This window comes from Pollachius pollachius, assembly GCF_949987615.1.
Source record: "Pollachius pollachius genome assembly, chromosome: 7".
Classification (NCBI taxonomy): Eukaryota; Metazoa; Chordata; class Actinopteri; order Gadiformes; family Gadidae; genus Pollachius; species Pollachius pollachius.
The window spans coordinates 26,870,381-26,898,145 of record NC_136940.1 but is presented as its reverse complement, the minus strand read 5'-3'; the positions used below and the strand labels follow the sequence as shown (position 1 = coordinate 26,898,145).

Sequence of the window (27,765 nt, the reverse complement as noted above, 5' to 3'; positions counted from 1 at the left end):
CCAGCAGAATATCAGGCACATTGTTCAACAAATACAGAACATCTAAATAAGCAGAACTCCTGAAAATGTTTTGCAGCAAAAGCATGAAATACATTCAATTTATCTTTTTGCATATTCTAAACAATGACATGTTTTTCAATGTCCACAATCGGTCCAGTGTTGGATTTGAACGAAGTGCAAAGAGGTTGAACAGGTAACTCCCGGCGACCGCCCGGTTGGAGGACTGAAAATACCAGGATCACAACACCTGAATACCTGGTTTCTTATTGACATTTTTCTGAACACATTTTACATCACCATTTGAACAACTATGCCTATAGAATACATAATGCTATTACATGAGTTTACTGGCTTAGAATTATATAATTTAGAACTATAATTTAATTATTTTAATAACCATTTGTATATATTTTATGTCCAAGGTTCATATTAGGCAGGCATTACATACAAATATCTTCACAGAAATATGTGTGTGCATATTTATATGTATGTATTTAACCAATAGCTTTGGCTGTAGTGGTGTGTGTATGGACGTGTGCATGTGTGTGTGTGTGTGTGTGTAACCGGTAACTCCAGCTAGCGGGAGGCGGTAGCGAGGTAGTTGTAGAGGAACTGCTCGTCGGAGCGGAAGCCGTAGGCGGTGGCGGGCCGGCCCCCGGGGTTAGCAGCAACACACTGCTCCGCTAGACTGAGAGAAACACACACACACACACACACACACAGGTTTTCCCTCTGCATACACTGAACACATTTCCCCACACCCTGTCTCCTCCAGGGGGCGCTCCAGCACTGTGAGTCTCTCCCTCCTGACAGCAGATGAACTGAAGCTCATAAATAATAAAATCAAGTCAGCGTGAACCCGGTTCGCTGTTGGAACACTGGGCGCTGGACGTCCGACAACGAGCGAGGCGCTACAGTGGGGGGGGGGGGGGGGGGGGGCAGTCAGAACAAAGCCCCCAGCAGGGTCCTAACGGGGAGGGGGGGGCAGGGGGGAGACTGACGCCACTACATGGCTGCTCTCTGGCCCGGTGAATTACAGGCCTGTAGAGGGCCGACGATGAAGCTGAGGATGATGAAGTGCCCGTGTCCGTAGCGTGCAGATCGGTTACCATGGCGCTGTAGACGCAGTGAGCTGGGGGGGGGGGGCATTACGTGATTTCACAGCCCATCTTCCATCCAGCTGGTGATGTGAGGCTCTGGGCGATCGTCATGACGCCCTGTCAGGTGTCGCCTGAGGGTCTGGGGGGGGGTCGGGTGCAGTCGTGGTGTGAGTGTGTGTGTGTGTGTGTGTGTGTGTGTGTGTGTGTGTGTGTGTGTGTGTGTGTGTGTGTGTGTGTGTGTGTGTGTGTGTGTGTGTGTGTGTGTGTGTGTGGGGGGGGGGGTGTATGGGCGAGGTATTTGGGATGATGGATAAACAACGGCGTTTGATGGACGACACCCGTGTCCATCCCATTACTCCTCCCCGTTGGGCTGTCCCTCTCCTCCCCCTCCTCCCCCCTCCTCTCTGGCTCGCTCTCCGTCCGTGTCAGGAGGGGGGCGGGGCGTCGCCGGGCCGCCCCGCCCGACGTCTCTTCTAAAATACGAGCTGTTTGCTTTGCCCCAGCGAGGGTCTATAATGACCTGTTGTTTTTAGCCAAATCATTTCCAGCGTTCAGTTACGCCACTTGCAGTACAAACCTCCAGTCCCCTCCCTCTCTTCCCTCTCTGCCACACGCACACACACACACACACACACACACACACACACACACACACACACACACACACACACACACACACCACCCCTCACAGCCCAAACATCTCCGCTGCCCCCCTCCCTGGGCAGAAATATGTATTTTTCCCTCTCTGCACGCTATGGCTGTCAGGAGGGATTTGAGCGCTGGACTAGAGGAAGGCTGGGAAGAACACTGCAGCTCTGAGTCACACCGTGCGCCTGCCGGCTTGCTTCTGGAGCCAGCTCCTTCCTATAGCTCGGTCGCTAGCTGAAGAGCTAAGTAGCCAGCGCTCTGACCGACACAGACCTGCTGGAAGACAACAGCCTCAACTAAGGCCTTCCTCGACCGCTCCGAATGGGACCGAACACAGGAGTTGAGTGGCCGATTGGGCAGCTGTGTAACCTTGGGTTATCCGTGTGGCTGAAGGAGAACCTCTCTGGGTGTCTGAGGTTTGACGTTGTGTTCCTTGACACGGGGTTGGCGTTGGAGATCATGAATATGCTCAACAGGTTTGAGTCTCAGCCGCCCCTGGACCAGAGCGACTGAAGGCCTCAGAGGGGGCCGGTGGGTCTGGGCCGAGCCGTCAGGACGCCGTGCTTCAGCCGTCGGGGTCGTCTGAGGGGTGGGGCCCTCGTCCACCCGGCGCCGTGACGATGTCACAAGCGATATTACCTCTCATAAAAACATGCAAATCAACATGTCTGCCACCTCATTCATATTCTTTGCGTGCGTGTGTGTTGTGACAACACTGACAGAAGGGGGGGGGGGGGTCATTAGGACAAAGAGGCCCAGTGTTCCCATGAAGAAAAGAGTCCAGTTTGGCCCCTGAGGGCCCGCGGTGGGGGGGTGAGGTGTGTGGACATGTTCCATTCCACCGTGGAGCCCGGAGCTGCTGGGTACCGAAACAGGAAGTGGAAATCAGAGACCTTCTTTTCCCCCTCCGTCTTCTGCTCCGTGACCCCTTGGAACCCCTCCCCCGCCCCCGGGCGTCTGCCTCTTCCAGGGCCTCCTCACACCCACCCTTTGATCCCCCTCGCTGACACCGCTCGGGTTACTGCTAACCAACACAGCGGTGCTGCGGAGAAAGAACTGATCTTAAACACTGTACACCCCCCCCCGACTCACCCTCACAGAGACACTCTCTCACCCTCACACAGAGACACTGACTCACCCTCACACAGAGACACTGACTCACCCTCACACAGAGACACTGACTCACCCTCACACAGAGACACTCTGACTCACTCTCACACAGAGACACTCTCTCACCTTCACACAGACACTCTCACCCTCACACAGAGACACTCTCTCACCCTCACACAGAGACACTCTGACTCACTCTCACACAGAGACACTCTCTCACCTTCACACAGACACTCTCACCCTCACACAGAGACACTCTCTCACCCTCACACAGAGACACTCTGACTCACTCTCACACAGAGACACTCTCTCACCTTCACACAGAGACACTCTCACCCTCACACAGAGACACTCTCTCACCCTTACACAGAGACACTCTCTCACCCTCACACAGAGACACTCTGACTCACCCTCACACAGAGACACTCTGACTCACTCTCACACAGAGACACTCTCTCACCCTCACATAGAGACACTCTCACCCTCACAGAGACACTCTCTCACCCTCACACAGAGACACTCTCTCACCCTCACACAGAGACACTCTCTCACCCTCACACAGAGACACTCTCTCACCCTCATACAGAGACACTCTCTCACCCTCACACAGAGACACTCTCTCCCCCTTACACAGAGACTCTCTCACCCTCACACAGAGACACTCTCTCACCCTAACACAGAGACACTCTCTCACCCTAACAGAGACACTCTCACCCGCGGTTCCACTGCCGCTCTGTCCCACATTAAGGATGATCCCTGTTTGATTCCCCACATATTAAATCCATTACTTTAGCATACCGCAAGCCTCGACCAATCACGGGCCTCTTTGGCACTGCTGTGCCATCATGGCTGCCCATATCCCTCCATTAGGATTCACTTTGGAAGAACCGCCTCCGTTGCCTTTATATACGTCTGCCACATCGCAGCTCATGATGACAGTCAGGCAAATACAAGCAGTCATTTCATTTAAAGTGTCATTTTAAGTCCCTTAAAAAAAAGAAAGGTTCCATCACACCATGTTTCACACATAGCTTAAAATAAGCACGAGCGCTGGCTCTGATTATTGTGTTAACCTGGATCACTCAAGTGTACACTGGCCAAATTAAAACAGGCTCACAGACGCCAATTCCCCCAGCTCACTCCGTATATTTAAAAGGTATCAGTTACAAAGCGCCGTGCGAGAGAGAGAGAGAGAGAGAGAGAGAGAGAGAGAGAGAGAGAGAGAGAGAGAGAGAGAGAGAAGGAGAAAAGAGGGAGAAGGAGGGAAAGAGAAGGAGATGGAAAGAGAAAGGAGGGAAGGGGTGAAGGTATTCCCTGGCCTTGTGCTCTCTCCCTCTTCCTGTCGGGACTGTGAAGGCTGTAATAACTGCAGCATGGAGTCAGCTCCGTGGCGCTGCTATCTACACACTCCAACCCGGACCCCCTCAGCGCCAGCCAACATAAACATTCCTGCCACGAGGGGGGGGGCAAAATATCCTCGACACGGCCTTTATCGCATGCAACGATATGTTTGATAATAAATAAGACAAATTACTCACAATAAACTCCCAATTTCCTCAACTATTCGTCATATTAGCAGTGTGTCCACGCCGCCGTTGGAGCGCCGCATCAGGGGCCCAAATCAAAGAGGCACAGGAGGGGGGGCGGGGGGCCACTGCACTGAGGGCCCGATCCCACGCTGACGGAGACCGGGGAACCACAGCAGGAGAACCTCCTCTGGGGAACCACAGCAGGAGAGCCTACTCCGGGGAACCACAGCAGGAGAGCCTACTCCGGGGAACCACAGCAGGAGAACCTCCTCTGGGGAACCATAGCAGGAGAGCCTACTCCGGGGAACCACAGCAGGAGAACCTCCTCCGGGGAACCACAGCAGGAGAACCTACTCCGGGGAACCACAGCAGGAGAACCTCCTCCGGGGAACCACAGCAGGAGAACCTACTCCGGGGAACCACAGCAGGAGAACCTCCTCCGGGGAACCACAGCAGGAGAACCTCCTCCGGGGAACCACAGCAGCAGAACCTCCTGCCGAGGAGTGAGGCCTTCTGGGACATTAGAGGGCGGCCGACTCTGTCGTTCCAGAACCTACGTCAGCCAATCGCAGCACAGCACGGCAGCTCTGGGCCGCGGCCGGCTGCCACCGGTTCCCCGGCTGGCTTCTACTCCGGGACAGAAAGATCTGGAAGGTCCCCTCCACCCGCCGTCTCCCCCCAGAGAGGAGGAGGGGGGTCCCCCAGAGCTACACCCACCTCGGCCCACCGCCCACAAGTGTAGAAGAGCTTTGTGTTCCTGCCCGCGCTGCGTGTGGGGGAGGGGTGGAGGCGAGAGGTGCTAGTTCGACTCCTACCTGCCCATGAAGCCCGGGGTCTGGCCCATGTCTCCGTTCTGGAGGTCGATGAAGAACTCTGGACTGATGGTCCCGTCTGTGAACAAGAACACGATAGAACACGATAGAACACGATAGAACACGATAGAACACGCGAGCACACGATGTAGGAGCACACGTATGTAGGAGTAAAACAAACCACAGTTCAAGGTTCAATCCCTCATCACAAAGAACATACAGAACACATTTTTACTGAATTCTTTATGTAAAGGGATGTGCAAGAAACATTATCTTAATATCAAGATAAGACAAGAGAAGGGGGACTTTTTAGATCCCAGACAGGAAATGTGAGTGTCACATTACGGTTGAGTAATACAAAATAAAAAAAGTATATATATCTATCATTAGTAAATGCTACATGTGAACCTCCTAAGATGGCGCAATTTGATTGGTTCGCTATCTCGGGATATTGGGCAATATCCTGAGATAGAGATCTCAAACTCGGGATATTGTTTTTATCACTTGACGGTCGTCTCGTCACGCTAATAAAAACAAATTAACCGCTAATAAAAACATATAAATCCCGGCAATAAATCCTGGCAAGTGTTAAAAAGTTGTTTATTTTTGGACTGCTCCGTGAATAGTGGGGAATAGCCCTTTTTTTCCCCACTATTCACTTCGCCTTTGGCGGATAATGGTTAAAGGTCCGATGGCATGCTACTTTATGGATGCTTTAATATAGATATTAGTGGGCCCCAAACACAGTATTTGAAGACATTCCCGAAATTCAGCTGTGGTGCAGAATTACAGCCACTACGAGCCAGTCGCACATTGAGCTTTCCCCAAATGCGCCGTCTCGGTGTCTGTAGCTTTAATGCAAATGAGGAGGAGAGAGGCGGGTCAAGGAGGAGGGTTGGGGTGTGGCCCTGAGCGGCTTGCAGTCACAGTACCATGCGCTCTGTTTACAGTGGATGTATCGCAATGGCGAGGCGCACACAGCCTTTAGCCGTGTTCTGTAAATATTCTATAACACACGGGAGTCCTGGAGCTCTATATCTAAATAATATCATATTATACACAGATATATATATCATATAATATATATTATCACAGCCAAAAGCTGTGTGAGCCTCCAGACGATATTTTGAATCTCAAACAACTGCGTCGTTCTTCCACGTCCACATCAATCTGAAGTAGACTGAACCAGGACATGGAGGAGAAAGGGATTGTTGACCGCGGATGTCTCCCGCCGGAGCCTCGCTGCCGAGGGACCAGCGCCTCCTGCAGCGGGCCGAGGCGGTGGTCCCTTGGCAGAAGGGAGCGGGGCTCAAGCGGGAGACATCCGCGGGCAAATATCCCTTCCTCCTCCATGTCCTGGTTCATGTGCTTCAGGGAGTCAAAGCCAAAGTTCCTTTCCCCCAATTCCTTCTCAACCATGGCTGAGGTAACCCCCACTACGAGTCTCGTTGTGGAAATACCAGGGACGAGAGTCCGACGTGTTATGCGCCATAACACCAACAGCAGAATGGTTATCCAAATAACAAAGAACACACTTGAGTTACAGTGTGTGTAATCACACACACACACACACACACACACACACACACACACGTGGCGCTCGCACGGTCGTATTTGGTGGGCCAAATTCTCTGGGCTGGCAAGGCAGAGAAAGGGGAGGTGGCATCTCCCCTTATGACGTCATACGGGGAACATTCCAAAACGGTGCGTCTGAGCTTCGTTTTTCTGCGGAGCAGAATGCCTAGTGCTCGTTTTACACCCAACGAAATTTCTAGCTACTGGGGGAGCATAGGTAGGCTAGGGGAACTCATATTAATTTTAGAAAACCTCAGAAAGCGAAAATTTCATGCCATGGGATCCTTAAACACAATTGTATTGCTATAGATATAGGTTTACATTATATACCTAGATAAATATATGTTTATATATATCAATATATGTATTATATAAATATATATAAATCTTTATCTATATATATAATAAAATACAGATCTGAAAATAAAATGTCTATCTATAGATAGATATCTAAATATAGATATCTATCTATATCGATACATTTATGTATCTCTCTCTATATATAGATATACGGGTATATATCTATATTTAATTAAATATTGATTTAAAAATAAAATCGAGGTCATTCAGCTGCAAGACACAATTCGAAGTAGGTTCGAATTTTCGAAATAATTATTTGAAAAATAAATCACAGCCATGTTTGTTTCCCTTCATGCTCGCACCCAGGTTCAGTCGCTGAGAGCCACCTCCTCCTCCTGCTGTCCTGGGGCCCCTCTCTGGGGCCCCGTCCCCTGACCCCGCCCGGTGTGTACCTGGCCCGTAGAAGAGGTCGGGTCTCTCCAGGATCATGTCTTCGCTTTCCAGGAAGGGGTCTCCGTCGCCGGGGTCGTCCCCGAACACGTAGGGCTCCCCGGCCGAGTCCAGCTGCTGGTTCTCCACCATCTCCAGCCACTGGGAGTTGTGCCAGCGGAACTTCTCACTCTGGATCCTTCTGCCCCACTTCTTGTCACACTCCTGGATGGGGGGGAGAGGGAGAGGACATGGCGGAAAAGAAAAGGAAAAGTTATAATAACATTCAGCCCGGAACACGTTTCACCATTTGGGTTCACGGCAAAACTTCCAGAGGGGTTTGAAGGTGTGGTTATGGCTCAAACACAAACGCATCCTCGTGTGAATGCGTGATTGACCCCAGTCACACACACACACAAACACTCACATGCAAAGTCACACTCACACCCAGTCACACACACACACACACAAACAGTCACACGCACAGTCACACACAAACAGTCACACTCAGGGAGGGTGTCTTTGCAAAATGTGTGTGTGTGCGTGCGGGCGTGCATCCGTGTGTCAGCAGGGGGTGACAACACAGGGCTGTTTTCCTTCCTCTGCGGGGAGCCAGGCGGGGGTTGCGTTGGGCGGGGGGGGGAACATGAAGGAGGCCATTGAGACGGGCTCGCTCCGCGTCGCGCGGGCCGGCAGATTAATCATCCGGACGGAGTGCAGACCCCCCTGGCCCCCCCCCACCGGGCCCCGGCCTCAAACACCCCCATTGATGGCCACATGGGCTGGCCCCGACCGGCCTCGGACCGCCCCCCGCACGCCTCTGAGGCAGCGGCCGCAGACACCGGGGGTACGGTGTGGATGTGCTGCACCGGAGACACGATTATTACATTGACAAACAACAAGCCCTTTGAAAGCGGATTAATAAATCCACTCCGTGGGAGTCGTCTCAGGCCTTTGTGTGTTTGTGGTTAATGTCTTAGGGTGTGTGTGTGTGTGTGTGTGTGTGTGTGTGTGTGTGTGTGTGTGTGTGTGTGTGTGTATGTGTGTGTGTGTGTGTGTGTGAGAGAGATACAGATGTCGTAATGATCAAAGGGGTCTGTTATTTTGTGCACTGCTCTGAGTTTGCAGGACTAGAAGAAATAATTAAGTGTGTGTGTGTGTGTGTGTGTGTGTGTGTTTTTGTTAACGGCCTCACTTTGGGCACACAACAACGTGTACTATTATGGGCTACATGCAAAATATATACTTCATCAGTGTGTGTATGTGGGTGCATTTCAGTGCACGCATCCATGATTGTGTGTGTGTGCATGTGTGAACATGTGTGTGTGTGTGTGTGTACGTGTGCATGTGCATTTGTGTACGTGTGTGTGTGGTGGTGTGTGCATGTGTGAACGTGTGTATGTGTGCGTGTGCGCATGTGTGTGCATGTGTGAACGTGTGTGTGTGTGTGTATGTGTGAACGTGTGTGAACGTGTGCGTGTGTGTGTGTGTGTGTCCCTGCTCTGCTTTGCGTCTCAGTCCTGCTGTCCGGCCTGACGCTCTCCAGAGCCGCCGCCTCTCTTTCATGTGGCTCCGCCTTAATAGCGGCTCGCTGATAATTCATATGAAACACTTCCTCTGGCCGCCGGGCCGCCCTCCTCTAATCTACACCTAATTACCTGATCTCCTGCCTGGCTCCCATCACACGCGTGTGGACCCAGAGCTGACCCATAGCTGTCACTCACCCAGCCGTTGGGAGAATTACCGGGGTTAGCTTAATTGTTTTATGTCAGACAGGGCTGGGGTAGACCTCGGGGGTAAGCGGACTCTCATATTAAATAAGGGGCTCATAATGTCTGTGGGTCACACTGGTCAGGTCTCCACGCGGACACGACTGTTTGGAAGTAAGTATCGTAATAAAGGAAAAGTCATCTTTCATCTAGGAATTCAAGGGTGAAAAAAGGAAATTCTCACTGACATTATAAATCTGCAGACTTACAAAAAAGGTTTTCCGTCAATAGAGCACATTCTCTTGGTCGTTGTGTTTCGACCTGGGCTACGCGGACCACTGGTGGTAAGAGAGGGTACTGCAGGAGGTGCGGAGGAGGCTTTTCTGTAAATATTGCATTATTGCTTGGTATTATCTCAGAAACCTGTGGCTTTGTGCATTCCATCATAGGTCTTCCATTGTAACATTTCCTCATTATCTTTTTGGTTAATATGCGTCTGCTACATAACTAGACTGGCAGCATGCAGCGCTGCTGACTCCTCCCCTGTCCGCCCCTTGCTCCTCCCCTGACTCCTCCCCTGTCCTCCTCTTGCTCCTCCCCTGACTCCTCCCCTGTCCTCCTCTTGCCGTGGCGGCTTGCAGGAGTGATCCTATATGAAAGGCGCTCGCACTCTTTGCTCAGTCACTGCAGGTGAATCTGTCCATGTCTTGTGTGTATGTGGTGGTACGTGAGAGGACTTAAAGACCATTTAGTGGCACGGGTACAGACACAGGTTGGGAACGCCTGCGCTAGATAATCCAGAAGTCAACAGAAAAACTGATTTCACATGGAAAAAGGACCTTTAAACTGCACGGTGAGAGTTAAACCAACCAACAGAACACCCATAATATAGGGCCACACTCACGGCCACGATGTCCAGGGTGTCGTCGCACACCTTGCGGATCTCTGCGTTCTTGTCGTGCATCAAGTCGACGAGGTAGGCAGGGGCCTCTGATGGGGCTCAGGTCAAGGTCAGACACCGTGTTCATGGGGACATGCTGGTCACCCATCCCGCCTCTACTCACTCAGGATCAGAGGGACGGGGTCAGGGCGGATCAGAAGGGAAAGGCTGGAAGGATTAGGAGTGAAATGGGGAGGGGCTCTGGGCAGGTGCCCTGGGGTCCACCGGGAGCAGCTCTGCTGGGCTTGACCGCCCCCAACACCGTCCGCAACACCGTCCGCAACACCGCCCCCAACACCGTCCCCGACACCGTCCCCGACACCGTCCCCAACACCACCTCCAACACCGCCCCCTCCAACGGACTCTCCCACTGGCCACAGAGACCCACCAGGACACGACCTCCCGTCAGGAGGAAGGTGTTCATTGGTCATTCCACATAGGCTGTCACGCCACACTGAGGTATCTGGTTTCGGGCGAGGGGTATGGATGTAAAAATAATGAATGAAGGCTATTTTAAAGTCCTAGCAGTGATGCATGAGGGGCTACACGGAGATGATGGACGTTGTGCAGCGCTGTGACGCACATCAATGCCTCTGCTGAAGGTTCATTGGTTGATTTATATCAGACTATTTTACCCCTTTGGTAAACAAGGTAAGAGTACAGAAGTTAGATTGGTGGTTCAGAAGCCCGTTCCACGTATTAATTATGTTAGGGTTATGTATGCAAGTCTTGAGAGCTGTGTATCCACCTTTGGGAATTGTCTCCTTCACGCAAATGTAATTGACAGGCATGTGAATACCTTGAACCAATCAGGGAAGATGCACCCTGATTGGTCAGAAATTAGGCAGGAGTGGTCTAAAATCAAATAGATGGGCGCAATCGATCAGAAAAGGAGAACAGAGCACTTCACTCACCAGCAGCTGACAATGGACTATGGCAGTTCAACATATCACTGAAATGAAAGCTCTTAAGTCTCCCCCACAGCCCTTTAATCTCCTCGACGGCCATTGGATCGAACACCTTGTGATCCAAAAGGATACGCGTCTCTCTGATGATGATGTCCCTGGTGACCTGGTGGAAGACCATCTGGTAGAAGACGAAGACGATCTGGCACACAAACTCATCATCCTCCTGCTGAGCTGCGGAACAACAGGACCACAGAGAGGCATGGTGAGACACGCCCACACGGAGATATAGGGACCACTCATAGCGGTCCCCCAGCGGGGTCCAATCAGGAGAAAGGGTCCGGGGCGTGGCTGCCAGCGTACCATTGAGCAGCTGGATGAGGTCGGGGATGACGCCCGCCTCGGCCAACATGGCGGCGCCGCCATCGTCCATGGCGATGGTGCCGATCATGATCACCACCTCCAGGATGAGGTCGTCCTCGGCTGAGCCTGAGGAAGGACACGACAGCAGAACAATCCCACTGTGAAGCCCCAAGCTACAGAAAAGAACAATATCATTCTTTTACTTTTGCTTTCGGTTGCACTACAAATATAAACCGAAGTTCCCGCTCTGCAGGCTTGGTTCTGAATACCATCCCCTACTGTACGCAGCCTGGATGGTGGAGGAAACATCCTCCTCTGGGATCTGAACCCCAGCTCTGCGGTTTATTTCTGGGGCATCGTGGAGCAAGACGTCTAAGCCCTTACCTGGTTCATGAGTGAAATGTATCAACAGGAAAGAAGAAGAATGAGTCCCTGGATTAAGTGGCTGCTGAGTGACTCTATAGGACATCGGAGTGTGTACATTGTTGAGGTCGTGGAAACCAAACCCAGGGCCCTGGCACGTCACTCCCCCTGACCCTGACCCCCTGACCCTGACCCTAACCCTAACCCTGACCCTGACCCTGACCCTAACCCCCTGACCCTGACCCTAACCCTAACCCTTACCCTAACCCTGACCCTTACCCTAACCCTAACCCTTACCCTGACCCTAACCCTAACCCTAACCCTGACCCTTACCCTAACCCCCTGACCCTGACCCTAACCCTAACCCTGACCCCCTGACCCTGACCCTAACCCCCTGACCCTGACCCTAACCCTAACCCTGACCCCCTGACCCTGACCCTGACCCTAACCCCCTGACCCTGACCCTAACCCCCTGACCCTGACCCTTACCCTAACCCCCTGACCCTAACCCCCTGACCCTAACCCCCTGACCCTAACCCTAACCCCCTGACCCTAACCCCCTGACCCTAACCCCCTGACCCTAACCCTAACCCCCTGACCCTAACCCCCTGACCCTGACCCTGACCCTAACCCTGACCCTGCTACTGATGGAGCCATACATTGAAATGAGTCGGCTCATAGTAAATAGTTACTTTACACTTTTTTAATTTTTTTGACTGAGAAGAAAGCACTAATGTCCAGTAAATCAAATGAAATAGACATTGGTATTGATCTGAGGTCCACTGAACCTTTACAAGGTCCCCTAACCTCGGAGTCACCCGGTCGCACTGAGAGGCAGTCACAGAACAACACGAAGACGGAGGCAAATAAACGTGAAACTTTCTTGCGTCAGAGAAAGGAAAATAAAAGTCCAAAGGCAAGTGATTGACCAGGAGGTCAGAGCATGGAGGTTAGGGGTCATCCACATGGAGATAAGACCCAGGAGCAAGGGGTGCCCCCATCCTCCCATCACTGAGAGCCGTCCACTGATAAGGCCACAGGGGTGTTCGGCCTGGGGTTACAGAGGGCCGGGGGTGGACTCTGGCCTGGGTTCAAAGAACCAACGGATAGCAGAAGACGGGAAGCTCTTTCCACTGAATAGATGTGCACGTCATCACAGGAAACAGTGCTGTTTGCCCTTATGTTTCAAACAGCTAATGTTGGATTGCACGTATAAATATAAATTGACCTTAAAACGGCAAAATGCAACCTTTACGGCAGGCATCACTGTGAGCTAAAAGTTACTTTAACATAAATACAAAAACCAATCCAGTATTGCTTCAATCAGGGATAATTTTTTCTCTGAATCAATTGGAATGTGGAGAAAAAGGCAAGAAAATCTTGAAAAAAAGAAACCGAACAAAATAACCCTACTTTGGCTCTTGAACCCCACCTGGCTTGAGTCTGTCCTTCAGGTAGGGCACCAGATGGTACTCCTTCAGGACTAGCTCCCAGTCCAGGTCAGCAATGGTGAGGTTGGCCAAGGTGCCCAGGCACTCGATTACAAACTCCTCTGCCTCCTCCTCGCTGATCTGGGCAGCCAGGTCACCCACGTAGTCCTGAAGGAGACACGGGGACGTCAGAGGTGTAATCCTGGTTTAACAGGCCACTAGACACTTCAATGGAACACTCAGAGCCTGCAGAGTTCTTCTAGATTTGAATATGATTGGCCAAAAGCAATTGAACTACACTGGAGAAACATCCAGCCTGGGTCTTGATGTCTGGACATCATTATGACACCATCTTTGCGTCCTACATTGAATAGAAACCACCAATCAAGACATGAAGATGTGTGAGATGTAATCAACAAGGCATGAGCACTGACTATAAAGAGGCTCTTGGTGGGCCCGTCGTGTTGAGATAAGTTCCTGATCATCTTCATCATGAGAGTGTCCTTCAGCTTCAAAGCCCTCTTCATCAACATCTTCAGTCCATTCCCTAGGGGTAGGGAGAGAAGAGAAGTGAGAAATAACAGAGAGAAACGAGACCCAGAGAAGAGATGAAAAGAGTTTGAAATCTTTAATCACATCTATGTGATGTCCAATGTGTCAACTCCTACCTTCACAGATGACCTGTGCGTTCCTTTTGTTGGCGGCGAGGTTGATGCAGAAGGAGATGAGTTCAGTTTCCATCCGGTCCTCACCGCACTCAAACACCATCTTCATTATCTGTCATTCAAACGGGAAAATTCACTCAGATTCCCTATTATTAGCTGCAGAATAAAGAATCGTTATTAACCACAGATTAAATACGCCTCTGACCAAAATCATCAATAATCTTTCATTATTAAATGTTGTCATATTATTATGATATAAATGTTGCTGTGCCTGGACAGTGATTCAATTATTACATTATTCATCAGAGGTACACAGAATACGGTTGATGTAACAACTTATTTTTGTTAAAGATCCAGAGTTGATTTGGAGGTCGATGCAAACAATGAAAGCGGAACGGACAGACTGAACGTGCTGCGTGTGGAGTTGGGGGAGTGTGGGATTGAGGCCCTGTGTCTCCTCATCCTCCTCAGGCTCATGGTGTGTTCCTGAATCCTCCAACGCCAGACTTCCGAGTCGAAAGTCGAAGATCTCCCAGCTTTCTTGCGGCATTTCTCGGAGGCATGCCCCCTTTTTGTCTTCATCTTTTGAAAATCTGAGAGTAGACCGAGAGCAGTGATGACACTCTCAAGAAAATGGCTGTGCCTGTGAAGAGCCTTTTTTTTTTTTTGTATTTGTACCACGTAGGTCATTTTAATGTTGATTTTAAATATTCTTACACACTTGATTACATTGCTAATTTATTCCCGTCACCAATTTATACATTGCATGGTCTCGCTGTGCGTGCAATACAATGTGAAGTTGTGTTGTTTGTTTTCGGGCTGGTTTGCTAAAGGGGCTAATGTAGCTAACAATAAACAACGACAAGCCGATTTCATGCCACAATCACAAAGACGAACAGGAACGCTATGAATGCTCCGAGACCGGAAGTGACGTCAAACGTGCAACTCGGAAGGCTGGCGTCCGAGGATTCAGGAACACACCATCAGAATGAGACACTGGTCCCACGCTGACCTCTGAGCCTCGGGGAGCAACAGAGGCCGAGGCAGTGAGGCCCAAACAGCCCGCTGCTGATACTTGTGAGAAAGAGAAAAGAAGCAGAGCGTGAGAGAGAGAGGATGTCAGGCCTGGGACCCACAGGAGGGAGTCCCCTCATCCCCCCCCCTCCCCCATTCCTCTCTCCCAGCCTCCTGTCTGTCTGTCTGTCTGTCTGTCTGTCCCTCTCTCTCTGCTGATTTAACATTAAACAGGGAAAGGTCCAACCTGGGGAACAGGGGGATGGGGCGGGGGTTACAGCCTCCCTGTGAGGAGTCAGCAGTGTGCAATCACTGGAGGACAGGGAGAGGGAGAGAGAGGGAGAGGTGCGGCCCGGACCCAGTATGAGTATCACATACCAGGGGCCCCGGACCCCAAATCAGCCCGTCTAGACTCTCTGGCACCTGCCTCTGCTTATTGACCACAGACGGCCCCGGAGCCCCGGCCAGGGCCACAAGAACACTCAGCAGAACAACCAACACAGTACACACACCAACAACCCCCCCCCCCGCCAAACACACACACACACACACACACACACACACACACACACACACACAGACACACACACACACACACGCGCACACATGCACACACACGCGCACACGCGCACACGCACACACACACACACACACACAAACACACAAACACACACACACACACACACACACACACACACACACACACACACACACACACACACACACACACACACACGCGCACACACGCGCGTCTTGCCTCTCGCTCCGTCCCTCTGTACGAGCTGGACCCACGGTGGGAATAGAGTGGGAAGAGGAGCGGCCCTGAAGAGGGTCCTGAGAAACGGACATCGTAAAAACATCCCATAATGAGCCATGCAGGAGTGGTTCGGGAAAGGACGTTCCTCCATCTGGGAAGAGGGGAACTGCGGGACACGCTCCTCTCCTTGGGAGACGAGGAGACGAGCAGCCTGGGGAGGGGGGAGACAGGAGGAGGAGGAACCAGAGGGGGAGACCAGACAGACAGACGGGCACTGGAGAGGAGCATGAGGAGAGGGGGAGAGAGGAGGAGGAGGAACTAGAGGGGGAGACCAGACAGACAGACGGGCACTGGAGAGGAGCATGAGGAGAGGGGGAGAGAGGAGGAGGAGGAACTAGAGGGGGAGACCAGACAGACAGACGGGCACTGGAGAGGAGCATGAGGAGAGGGGGAGAGAGGAGGAGGAGGAACTAGAGGGGGAGACCAGACAGACAGACGGGCACTGGAGAGGAGCATGAGGAGAGGGGGAGAGAGGAGGAGGAGGAACTAGAGGGGGAGACCAGACAGACAGACGGGCACTGGAGAGGAGCATGAGGAGAGGGGGAGAGAGGAGGAGGAGGAACTAGAGGGGGAGACCAGACAGACAGACGGGCACTGGAGAGGAGCATGAGGAGAGGGGGAGACAGGAGGAGGAGGAACTAGAGGGGGAGACCAGACAGACAGACGGGCACTGGAGAGGAGCATGAGGAGAGGGGGAGAGAGGAGGAGGAGGAACTAGAGGGGGAGACCAGACAGACAGACGGGCACTGGAGAGGAGCATGAGGAGAGGGGGAGAGAGGAGGAGGAGGAACTAGAGGGGGAGACCAGACAGACAGACGGGCACTGGAGAGGAGCATGAGGAGAGGGGGAGAGAGGAGGAGGAAGGGAGGTACGCTGGGAGGGAGCCAGCCTCGGGGCCGGGGTCGGGGGTCACTTCCTGGTCATGCTGCTAGTACCCAGCATCCTCTCTGCCAGGAGGGACCCAGGGGCCGTATCTGCTCCGCGACTTGACCCCTTATGAGCAAACACATAACTCAGCGCGGGCCACATCTGGTCTGCCCTCACACCCATCCCAACGAACACCCGCGACACCCCGCCGTCGGCCCATCTCCCAACGCCGGGCCGATCCACCGAACGCTCGTTATTGGAACCATAAACTCAGCAAGTCTTAATTAAATCTTCTCCCCCCCTGAAAAGGCCTTTTATTTCCTGGCGTGTGCGGGGCACGGCTGAATGTTTCATTTGTGCGAACGTAACTCAATTTAGTCTCGAGTTTGGTTTGCCAAGCAGGGGAGGGAGGGAAAGCCCTCTCCCCCCTGCTTAAGCCCAATTCCCAATTCTGTTTTGCAATTATGCACACTTAGCCGCGGCGGCGCGGAGAAGACACAGAGAGGGGGGCCTCTGTTTACTTCAGGGCCTCGTTAGGTGAAATGACGCAAGGCTTTCTTCAGGTCTCGGGGGGGGGGGGAGGGAAAACAGGGAGCTGTCATCGCGCTCCGAGGGGAAGACTGAGCAGTGGTCCTACGGTGGTTTGAGGTCCAGATGTGCCTGTCCCACCCCCTGCCCCTCAAACCTCCACCCATCCCCAACCCTCTACACCCTCCACCCATTCCCATCAAACCTCCACCCATCCTCATCCCCCTCAAACCTCCTCACTTCTTCGTCTTCTACTTTTCAGACTCTTGCTTTTTTTGGTGTTTTCTCGCTAGCCTCATAATTCCCCTCGCGCCATAGCGCTACGGGCGCTAATGCGGGCGGGCTGTCTCCGCCGTACACTAGCCAGCCTTACCTGGGGTATGCAGTCCGTGTAGGCAAACATGGACTTGAATCTGTCGTCCACGCTGATGTGGTACAGAATGAACATGCTCAGCTGTCTCTGGCCCTCGTCAGCTGCAGCGTAAACAGAGGGAGAGGAGGAGAGAGAGGCTGGATGAATGACTGGTTGTGCCTCTGAGGGGGGGGGGGGGCGAGGCGACAAACCACCACATCTAGGAAAGTAATTATGGCTACGGTTGTGCTTCAAAAATAAATTGGGAACAAGAATGGTGTTAAAAAAGCCCTTTTCAAAACCCCTTACCTTTTACTGCTTTTACTCAGTTTCAGCTTTATGATTATGTGTTTCTCTCTGGTCTTTCCAAAAGTTAAATAACATTAATTCACCCTCATAAAAGAAATACCAAGCATTAATTGATTACGTTATTACCAATAGTTGACGAGTAAACCACGGAAGTCTTGCATGTTGCTGAAAAGCTAATTAAAGAAATACTGCCAAGATGATCAGAGGCCTTATCAGCCTCCTCCGTCGGAGATAGAGGAGGATGAGGAGGAAGAGGAGGATGGATGGGGTGTTAGACCGTTAGGTAGCCCAGCACCTTTATGGGTTTGACCCCTGACCGGCGCCGGGGGCCGGCCGGCCTCAGCGCGGAAACACAAACACAGTCAGACCGCACTCTGACCTGGGGACGTTTAATTAAGAGAAGTGTTGGGAGAGAGCCGCTCTTCAGCGGACCACAATCCCCCCTTACTCTGTCAGACCCTCCCACGCACCGAGCCCCTAAAGCCCTGGTTCCAGTTCAAACCGGTCCCCGGCCCCCATCGGTCAGTGGCCAAACGGGGGGGGGGGCCTTATCGCTGGTTATAGCCTCCAGATGTTCTCAATGAACCCCTCGATCACAGGGGAGAGGGCGAGGGGGGAAGGGGGGTTCTGAAAAGAGACTGCTTCTAACTTTAATTGGGAAAACAGGAGGAAGCATCAATTTTACTGCCTTTAATACGTTTAAACGACGTAACTCGCCCGGCCGTCAGCGGCAGCCCGTGATTGGTCCGCAGTACATGTGCTTCTCATTAGCCATTCTTTTCCTCCACTGATCCTTTAAAATGCATATGAAAACACTCTGGTGCACGTCACACACACACACAGAGGCACACACACACACGCACACACACTGGCACACACACACACACACACACACACACACTCAAAGTCTTTCCTGACCTGACAAACTAGCTCAGTTTGCCAGTAGGAACATGGAGGATCCTTTACAGGCGAATTGAGAAAGATCCCATTAAAAACTACAAGGGCCAGGCTGGGGGGGGAGCTGTTAGTAAGACTCTCCGGGGGCCGTCAGCGGGAAGACCTCTGCTCCAATTACACCCCAGTCTGCTTTAAAGTTGCCCAACTTTCATAAAATGACACCATCTTGCACGCAAGCATCGCATTTAGAAAGAAGTGTTGAGGAATGTTTTTGACCCAATCCTGGGAAAATACAAACGCTACAGGCCTCTTACCAGCGAAGGTAGGGACGACTGTAGGACTGTAGGTTAGGACGCTAGGACGCCAGGACGTTAGGACGGTAGGACGGTAGGACGCTAGGAAGGTAGGATGTTAGGAAGCTAGGACGGTAGGACGGTAGGACGCTAGGATGGTAGGACGTTAGGACGTTAGGACGCTAGGACTGTAGGTTATGACGCAAGGACGGTAGGACGCTAGGACGGTAGGACGCTAGGACATTAGGACGGTAGGACGGTAGGACGTTAGGACGTTAGGACGCTGGGACGGTAGGACGCTAGGACATTAGGACGCTAGGACGCTAGGACGGTAGGACGTTGGGACGCTAGGATGCTAGGACGTTAGGACGGTAGGACGGTAGGACGCTAGGACGGTAGGACGGTAGGACGGTAGGACGGTAGGACGCTAGGACGGTAGGACGTTAGGACGGTAGGACCTTAGGACGCTAGGACGGTAGGACTGTATGATTGGGTCTTGTTTTGGGTCTGTCTGGGGGCACTGGTGTTTTGGAGGGTCTTTCTCTTCCTTTCATCTTATCGGCAAGGGTCGTGACCTCCGTCAGAGAGGGGGGCCTGTTGGGGTCCTGAGGAGGCTGAAGAACACCCCTACAGCTCCCCCCCCCTCGCTCAGGGGGGCTGCGGCGAGGAGGACCGGATTACACGCAGAAACAGGATGATGGATGGAGGCGGCGAGTGGCTGACCAAAGCAACGCACGCATGCACACACGCATGCATGCATACGTGCACACGCACCATGAGGGGCATCAGCATGTACTTATATTATGCATGTGTCGGGGCTTCCTGGGCTTCCTGGGTTTCCAGTGCCCCATTGTCCCCCCCGCCCTCCATCCTGCTAAATGCCACTCGGCCAACCCCCACCGCCCCCCACCCCTCCAAAAACAACATTAGTGCAGAGGCTCTGGCATGTTATTCTAACAAATATAGGATATTAATTATGCAGCGTTACCGGAGCCTCCCCGTGCGGGCTTCAAACGGCCGTCGGAGATGGCTCTGACGTGACCCCGCTACGGGGAGCGGCCACAGTCCCACGCACGTACCCCCGACAGGAAGTCATTCTCTAATGGTCACCAGAGGCCGCTTGCGGTCGCAAATATACCCGCACCTGCACGCCACGCACAGTTGACGTTTCACACACACACCAAGATTATATGGCCGGTATTAGAGGAGTGCACGTGTTGGCAGAGCTTTAACGGGCGGATCGGGACAGGGGACTTATAGGGGCTTGTATGTCATGAGTCTGCATTCCTGGAGGAAAACATGGAGAAGAACAGCGCCGGGGTCAGCCGCCTCATTCAGAGAAGTCTGTGTGTGTGTGGACCGATCCTTAAACTAAAGGGTGCATTTCATCAAACAGCAAATTGGCTTCTTCTACACACTCCCCTCACACACACTGTTACCTAGGGAGGAGAGTGTTACCTAGGGAGGAGAGTGTTACCTAGGGAGCAGAGTGTTACCTAGGGAGCAGAGTGTTACCTAGGGAGGAGAGTGTTACTAAGGGAGGAGAGTGTTACTTAGGGAGGAGAGTGTTACCTAGGGAGGAGAGTGTTACCTAGGGAGCAGAGTGTTACCTAGGGAGCCTAGGGAGCAGAGTGTTACCTAGGGAGCAGAGTGTTACCTAGCAGGGAGGAGAGTGTTACCTAGGGAGCAGAGTGTTACCTAGCAGGGAGGAGAGTGTTACCTAGGGAGCAGAGTGTTACCTAGCAGGGAGGAGAGTGTTACCTAGGGAGCAGAGTGTTACCTAGCAGGGAGGAGAGTGTTACCTAGGGAGCAGAGTGTAACCTAGGGAGCAGAGTGTTACCTAGCAGGGAGGAGAGTGTTACCTAGGGAGCAGAGTGTTACCTAGCAGGGAGGAGAGTGTTACCTAGGGAGCAGAGTGTTACCTAGGGAGCAGAGTGTTACCTAGCAGGGAGGAGAGTGTTACCTAGGGAGCAGAGTGTTACCTAGCAGGGAGGAGAGCTTGGGGATGAGGCCCGCCTGCACCATCTGGCTGCGGAGGCCCGTGTCGAAGGACAGGTTGAGAAGCAGCCGCAGGGTGGTGTTCTGGAGCTCCAGGCTGTCACAGGGCACCAGCAGGGCCAGCCGCTGCACCACCTGCATCTCCGCCTGGAGGAGGACGTCGTTCAGAGACATACTTCATTGTGTTCAACGCATAAGACCGGCAGTGCTTCAGGAGCAGCGGCCCCATTAGAGAAGTGCTGAAGAAGGTGTGGGTTGGGGGGGGGGGGGGTGTTAGGGGGGGGATGGGGTTGTTATCAAATGATTCAGGTGAGGGAGAGTTGAAATTGAGTGAGACTTGGTGGAACATAATATCAAACAGATCGGATCAAGCAAAGGGTAATTTAAGATTTCTCTGTAGGGATCCTTTCCATAATGATAGAGTTTATAATCTGAGTCAGTGGCAAGAACAATCTTTTAGAGATTGTTTAATACCGGAGCAATCTCAGAATGTGGTCCACATCGGTCTGTTGAATGGTTAATGGGGTCTAGGTTGAATAAACCTGAAGCTTTCCTTCAATGAGGTGATGCAAGATTTAAACAAACAAATAAATAGAACCAAATGGGTCCTCTCTCGTCATTATCATCATTATACAGCATTATCCTCCTCGGAGAATAAACCCTGCACCAAAACCAGACAGTTGGGTTCTGAGCGGAGCGAGCAGTGTCTGTTCACATGGCTCACAGCCAGGTGGAGGTGTTGAGCTCACGCTACTTAGGATGCCTCATCCAGCCCTCGCTGACTCACACGTCTACAGAGGAGACATCTACACGTCTGCATACGTATTAGGTTGTGTGTATAAGGTTGTGTGTTTCTGGTGTGACAGTGGGTGATGTGAGGGTGACTCTGCGAGCCGACCAGTGCCGACGCTGCTTGTTAACATGTCTTGTTTTTGTTTTACGCTCCTGCGGTCTAGCCACAGCCAGGCATGATGGGAAAGCAACCTGCTCCCAGTTAGAAAAAAAAAAAGAAGTAACGACTGCTACTGTGTGCAAAACCAGCTCCAGTCACACCATCACAAACCCACGCCTCCTGCTCTATAATCAAGCACAGCCTGCGGCAATTACCATTGACAGTTCCATTCCATTAGTGACAGGCTTTAGAGGGAGCCTAATCGGACCGCCTTTAAACCGTTATCTGGGTCCAAGGTGCTCCTTCATGTTTACTCTGCAAATATCCTCTGATGACAAGATAGGCTACAGTATGTAGTATGTGATTTATTCATTTTCCAAACCGTTTCGTCCTTAAATGGAAACACTTTCTCCTGGCTCTAAATGGATCTGCTCTGGACTGGGAGGTAAAGTGTTGAAACAACAGCGTGTTCCTCCTCCAGGCCGGCCCTGTAGCCTGAGAGGCCCTAAGCCCCCGCAGGGTCCTGTAATCGCAGTCAAAAGATACACTGAAGGGAGGGACTGGGAGATAAAGCCTGCTCCACGCGGGTCTGGCTTTGATAAAGGCCACAAACTGGCTGAGATTGGAACCAGGTGGGGGTGGATTAGTGAAAGTCGGAGTGGTGAGGTTCCTGTACGAGCCCCCTGAACACGGGCACAAATAGGAGAGAGAGGGAAAAAAGCCAAGCATCTTTTTACGTTGAAATTTGATCGCCGCCTTTTAAACGGTAAAGGTCCAGGAAGAAAAATGTCAAAGGTGGGTTTTTACAAAACATGTAAAAGGTACAGGCTTCTTTCTGTTGGTGCTTTTCGGATCAGATCCCAAAAATGTTTTAACTTATTACATTATACCATAATCATGACCATAATCTTTGCAAAAACTCAATATGCCTACAATTGAATAGTCAATTTACAAAAATAACATGAACTTATGATGAAAATCCAGATAGAAGTATCCCCTTCACATCTCTCTTTTCCTTCCCTCATCCCAGCTATCATCTTACTGTCCAGCCAGCAGCTTGGATGGATGGATGGATGGATGGATGGATGGATGGATGGATGGATGGATGGATGGATGGATGGATGGATGGATGGATGGATGGATCTCTCTCTCTCTCTCCTTCTCTCTCTCTCCTTCTCTCTCTCTCTCCCTCCCTCTCTCTCTCTCACCATGTCGTTCTTGTTCTCCAGGAAGATGGAGAGCTTCTTGAGGAAGGCCACTGCCAGCACCAGCACCTCCTCTCCGTGGCGCTCCAGGATCTTCACCAGCATGCTGACGATGTTCTTGTTCCTCATCTTGAGCTCGGTGCGCGTGTCCTCTGCCAGGTTCAGCAGCAGGAACAGTGCCACTGGGACAGGACACACAGAGGGGTGGATTATAGAACAGCTAATGTCTACATGTGACATACATACTACAAGGTTCCTGTAAAAAATTGTTTGCCTGGCAGACACAGAATAAAAAGAAATGGTTGTTTCTACCGTACCTTTGAGAAGCTGCTCCTGCTTGACCAGCAGACTCTGGTACTTTTTCAGAGATTTCTCGTACTCCTTCTTTACAGTCTGGTTCTCAGGGTCGTCGTCGCGTACAGGGGGTCAAGGAGGGGCTACTGTCACCACGTGAGGTTAGAACGCAGAGGGTCACAGAAATCACTCTCAGCTCCAACACTACAGCTGGGCCTTTAACAGATTCCCTTCATGGTCTGAGGCTTCTAGAGAATCACACCAAACACAGACACTAGCTGTGAGTTCTCATGGCTCTGAGGTGAACGTGGTGGGGGGGGCGGGGACGAATGACGGCTTGAAGGATATTGGCCTTCTGCTTCTTCTGAAGCTCTTCCTGCCAGAGGTCGTAGCGCTTCAGCTCATGTTCCACGATGTTCATACACAGAGCTCCCATCTTATAGTGGGTCACCAGGCCATGGAACTGGGAGAAACTGGGGAGAGAGAGAGAGAGAGAGAGAAAGAAAGAAAGAAAGAAAGAAAGAAAGAGAGAAAGAGAGAAAGAAAGACCAAGGGTCAGAGAACGAGAAAGAGACAGAGGAAATAAATGCAAAGAATAGACTCCCAGTTGTCAGAGCTTGAGATTTTCCCAAATGGATATCAGATTCACACGCGATGCATGAGATGACCCCTGATGGTCACCCTTAGGAATGGAAGGGGAATAAATCCTTGAAGTCAAAACAATTACAGTCCAACCTTCTGTCCCAGTCTGCCTCATAATCAGTCCCACTCCGATTCCCTCTCACAATCCCAGCAGTGGAACGCCGAGAGATGGAGGGGTTCCAGGAACGACGCTCGGTTTGCAGCCCAACGCCACTTCCTGCCGCAGCACAAATCTGTCCTGACGGCCGTTTACGCATTATTCTAGCAAGTGCTAATTTTAGTGTTTCCGAAAACCTGCTTTTAAAGGGTTTTCAATGAAGTGCTGCTAGTGCCCAAGCTGATGCTTTGTGGGAAAGAGTGAGGAGTAGGAGATAATCCCAAGGCTCTGTGCTCTGTTAGATCATCAGCAGGACAGGCAACATGGATCGAATGCCAAAACATAACCATTTTTAAAAGAAGTCATGAACTTCAACCAGGAAACAAACTAAATGGATCCCAGCCCTCTTTCTTTCTACAAAAAAGTTTGCGGTTGTCACTATGAATGAAATTTAAAAAAAAAGTGTGTCGAGCAAAGCGATTGGTCGGTTTGGTACCTGGAGAAGTGGAAGAACACGTAGATGATGGTCGTTGCCAAGTCAACGCTTTGCTTCCAGTCCTCCCTCAGCACTCGGGCGAGGGCTCCAAGGGCCGTCTCTGAACGCGCACACACACACACACACACACACACACACAGGATTTTCTTCTTTGACATGTAGACATACTAGAGAAATAAAACATGCTGGCCAACAAGACAGACAGTGAGTCTGGGAGAGATGGGAGCGGGAGGCAGGGGAGCAGGGGGGATGGGGGGGGGGGGGGGACTGAGGGGGGGGGGCTCAGAGCAGCAGACCACTGAAGGCTCATTTAAAAGAAGCGTGCGGGAATCCAATGAACCGGGGACCCCTGGGCTCCTCTCGGCCCAGCGGCCGTCCCAGGGTCCGGCCCCCAGCGCCCTGGTGGACGAGCGCTCCCTCCCCAGACAGACACGCTGATGCATTGTGACAGACACTAATGAAGGCGCCCAATCAGAGGACTGGTGTCATGGGGAGGGGCGGGTCTTAGAGACGGGGGATGGGATAGGTTGGATAGGCGAGGAGCGATACAGGAGTACGAGTCGACGACAGAGCTGATAAAAGGGCAGACGATTGTGGACGGCCAGACCAAAGAAACGACGGACAAGGCTTAAGGAAGCTATATTATATTCAAATGTTCACAGAACGGTCATTTAATGGGGTAATCAACGGTTTTTCCATCAATTCCGTTGCAATTTTTATATATACATTAAGTCGGTGGTTTGATTTATACCATAAGTAAGACCAAAAAGCATACTTTCTCAAAAATGTATAGCCCTACACATGGGGAGTTGGGGGTAGCTTACTGTTCTGCATGAGCTCTTCCAGGTTGTCAGGGTTACGGGCCAGGTGCAGAATAAGGGTGGCCCCTCGCACCTTCTCCGGGATGTCTTCATAGAGGAGCTCCACGTACTCCTCAATGCTGCTGATACTGGCCTCCTCGTCCAGCTAGGAGAGAGAGAGAGAGAGAGAGAGAGAGAGAGAGAGAGAGACAGAGAGAGAGAGGGAGAGAGAGACAGAGAGAGAGAGGGAGAGAGAGGGAGAGAGAGAGAGAGACAGAGAGAGAGAGAGAGAGAGAGAGAGACAGAGAGAGAGAGTGAGAGAGAGGGAGAGAGAGAGAGAGACAGAGAGAGAGAGGGAGAGAGACAGAGAGAGAGAGGGAGAGAGAGAGACAGAGGGAGAGAGAGAGAGAGAGAGAGAGAGAGAGGGAGAAAGAGAAAGAGAGCGAGAGAGAGAGGGAGACACAGAGAGAGAGAGCGAGAGAGAGAGGGAGACACAGAGAGAGAGAGACAGAGAGAGAGAGCGAGACAGAGAGACAGACAGACAGACAGACAGACAGACAGACAGACAGACAGACAGACAGACAGACAGACAGAGGGAGAGAGGGAGAGAGAGAGAGAGAGAGAGAGAGAGAGAGAGCTTATTGTCTCAGGATATTGAGTAACAGTGGCTGATGCAGGCAAGTAGATTGGTGCATAGACACTGACACACACACACACACACACACACACACACACACACACACACACACACACTCTGTGCTGACCTCCACTCCTGCGTACTGGGTAAGGTTCCTGGTGGAAAGCTGATGCTTTTCTGGCTTGTCTGTGGAGCACAGATCCTTTCCATTACATTACATTACATAACATAAACCATCCATGTATATATAATTTGCTGTCGTCCTAATGACCGTATGAAGGTAAACAACTTTTAAGTGTTACCATTTTTGCGGTTCTGCAGGTAGTACAGTAACTGTTCCACCTCCAGGAGTTTGGATGGATGGATGAGTCTGCATTCTTCCACCACCTTCCGGGCCAGCGACGCAATGTCTGTGTGGGAGTTCAGACTCTTCAGCCGGATGCTACGAACAGGACACAGTTGTTGAGCATCAACATTAGCAAAGAGCACTTTCTAATTTAGCATTACCTAATTTATTTACCCTAGAGGGAAATATACAAGGACCAGTTTTATTAACGTTCAGTAAATACAAATCCTGTATTGGAGTGATATGCTGCTACATATTTAGATGTGATACATGCAATGCAAGTTGCATATGCAAGTATACAGACATTTTCTGGCATTCCTTGCGATCGCCGACCATCGGATCTCCCAGCTCTCCCAGGATGGTCGCCTCCACCTCGTACTGCACCACCAGGGCTCTCTCAGTGGGGTGCACGTCCAGACCGCTGCTCCTCACCCTCCTGACAGACAGAGGGACGCACCGAGGGGGGGGGGGGGGGCTAACACATCACAACACCCTACAACAGACCGGGGTGATATCGCCAAAAGCCTCGACTAGTCGTTATGGATCGCTGCTGACATGTTGGTGAATGGGTTGACATCATATGACAGGTATACAAGTGGCAGGACGCAGCTTCTTCTGTTCGGTTTTATATCACTTAGTTTTACCTTTTCAGATACCGCGCGTCTTCAGCCTGCATTTTTTCCATTTTAAGACGAATGGAATTATGTAATCAGACTCCTTTTTTCTTCAGCGCAAACGCAAGTGTGTTGGTGTTTATGTTTCTGGTGTTGCCAGGGGGGCGACGGTCTCCCAGCATGCACCGCCCACTGATCAACTAGAGCGCATGCGCATAGAGAAGACCTACCGCCCCCTGCGGTCCTGGAGGGTAACTACCGCTCGTAGGATGTAGGGATGGACTTTTAGCATATATAAAAGGCAGGTTTACATTCCGTTCTATGTAGCACGGAAAAACATGATGATTCGATAGATTCAATTTTGTAAGCATGAGCATGGAATCGTGTGCTACTGGTAAACTGTGAAATGAGTTCCATCTTCTGGCAAACCTAAACTCTTCATTTTATCAAATGGAGCTGCTTGAGCATTTTTTTATCTTACAATATCAAATGGTCCACCAGTTGACCTTCTCATCAGTGATGAGCCGGATGGCCTGAAGCCTCTATCAGCAGGAGGTCTGTTTGGGTAACTCTATAGCAGGAAAGTCCTTGCGGGATGATGTAACCCCACTCTGCGCACATCCCTGTCATTTCAATGGGACAGTTGAGATCAGATGCCACATCAAACTCTGGCCAGATCTGTGCTCACATTTCATGATTTTGCTGAATTATAAATACTATCCAGATATAATGACATTGGACTCAAAACAAACCTAGGGGGCAGGATGGTGTTGGGACTGCCTGCAGAAG

General features: G+C 51.4%; 1 protein-coding gene across 1 annotated transcript; it reads right to left on the bottom strand.

Moving 5' to 3' along the window:
* Positions 1-110: 110 nt before the first annotated feature.
* On the bottom strand, positions 111-27,146 carry kifap3a (kinesin-associated protein 3a). The gene is made up of 20 exons (XM_079739130.1): positions 27,007-27,146; positions 26,667-26,798; positions 26,319-26,458; positions 26,144-26,202; positions 25,404-25,545; positions 24,580-24,679; positions 23,693-23,817; positions 23,368-23,466; positions 23,054-23,232; positions 20,938-21,100; positions 17,478-17,578; positions 13,882-13,990; positions 13,648-13,760; positions 13,216-13,381; positions 11,421-11,546; positions 11,193-11,291; positions 10,117-10,202; positions 7,527-7,728; positions 5,203-5,278; positions 111-688 (listed from the first exon to the last, which is right to left on the bottom strand). Exons 1-20 carry the CDS (start codon positions 27,045-27,047, stop codon positions 577-579), a joined length of 2,370 nt encoding a protein of 789 aa, XP_079595256.1. The 5' UTR covers positions 27,048-27,146; the 3' UTR covers positions 111-576.
* Between the last annotated feature and the right edge of the window lie 619 nt (positions 27,147-27,765).

Excerpts from the sequence above, each read along its gene's own strand:
- kifap3a (XM_079739130.1), bottom strand. The coding sequence starts at position 27,047 with ATGGAAAAAATGCAGGCTGAAGACGCGCGGTATCTGAAAAG. Across the intron at positions 26,799-27,006 it reads GACGCGCGGTATCTGAAAAG|GAGGGTGAGGAGCAGCGGTC; the intron begins GTAAAACTAAGT and ends TCTGTCTGTCAG. Across the intron at positions 7,729-10,116 it reads ACACCCTGGACATCGTGGCC|GAGTGTGACAAGAAGTGGGG; the intron begins GTGAGTGTGGCC and ends CCCCCCATCCAG.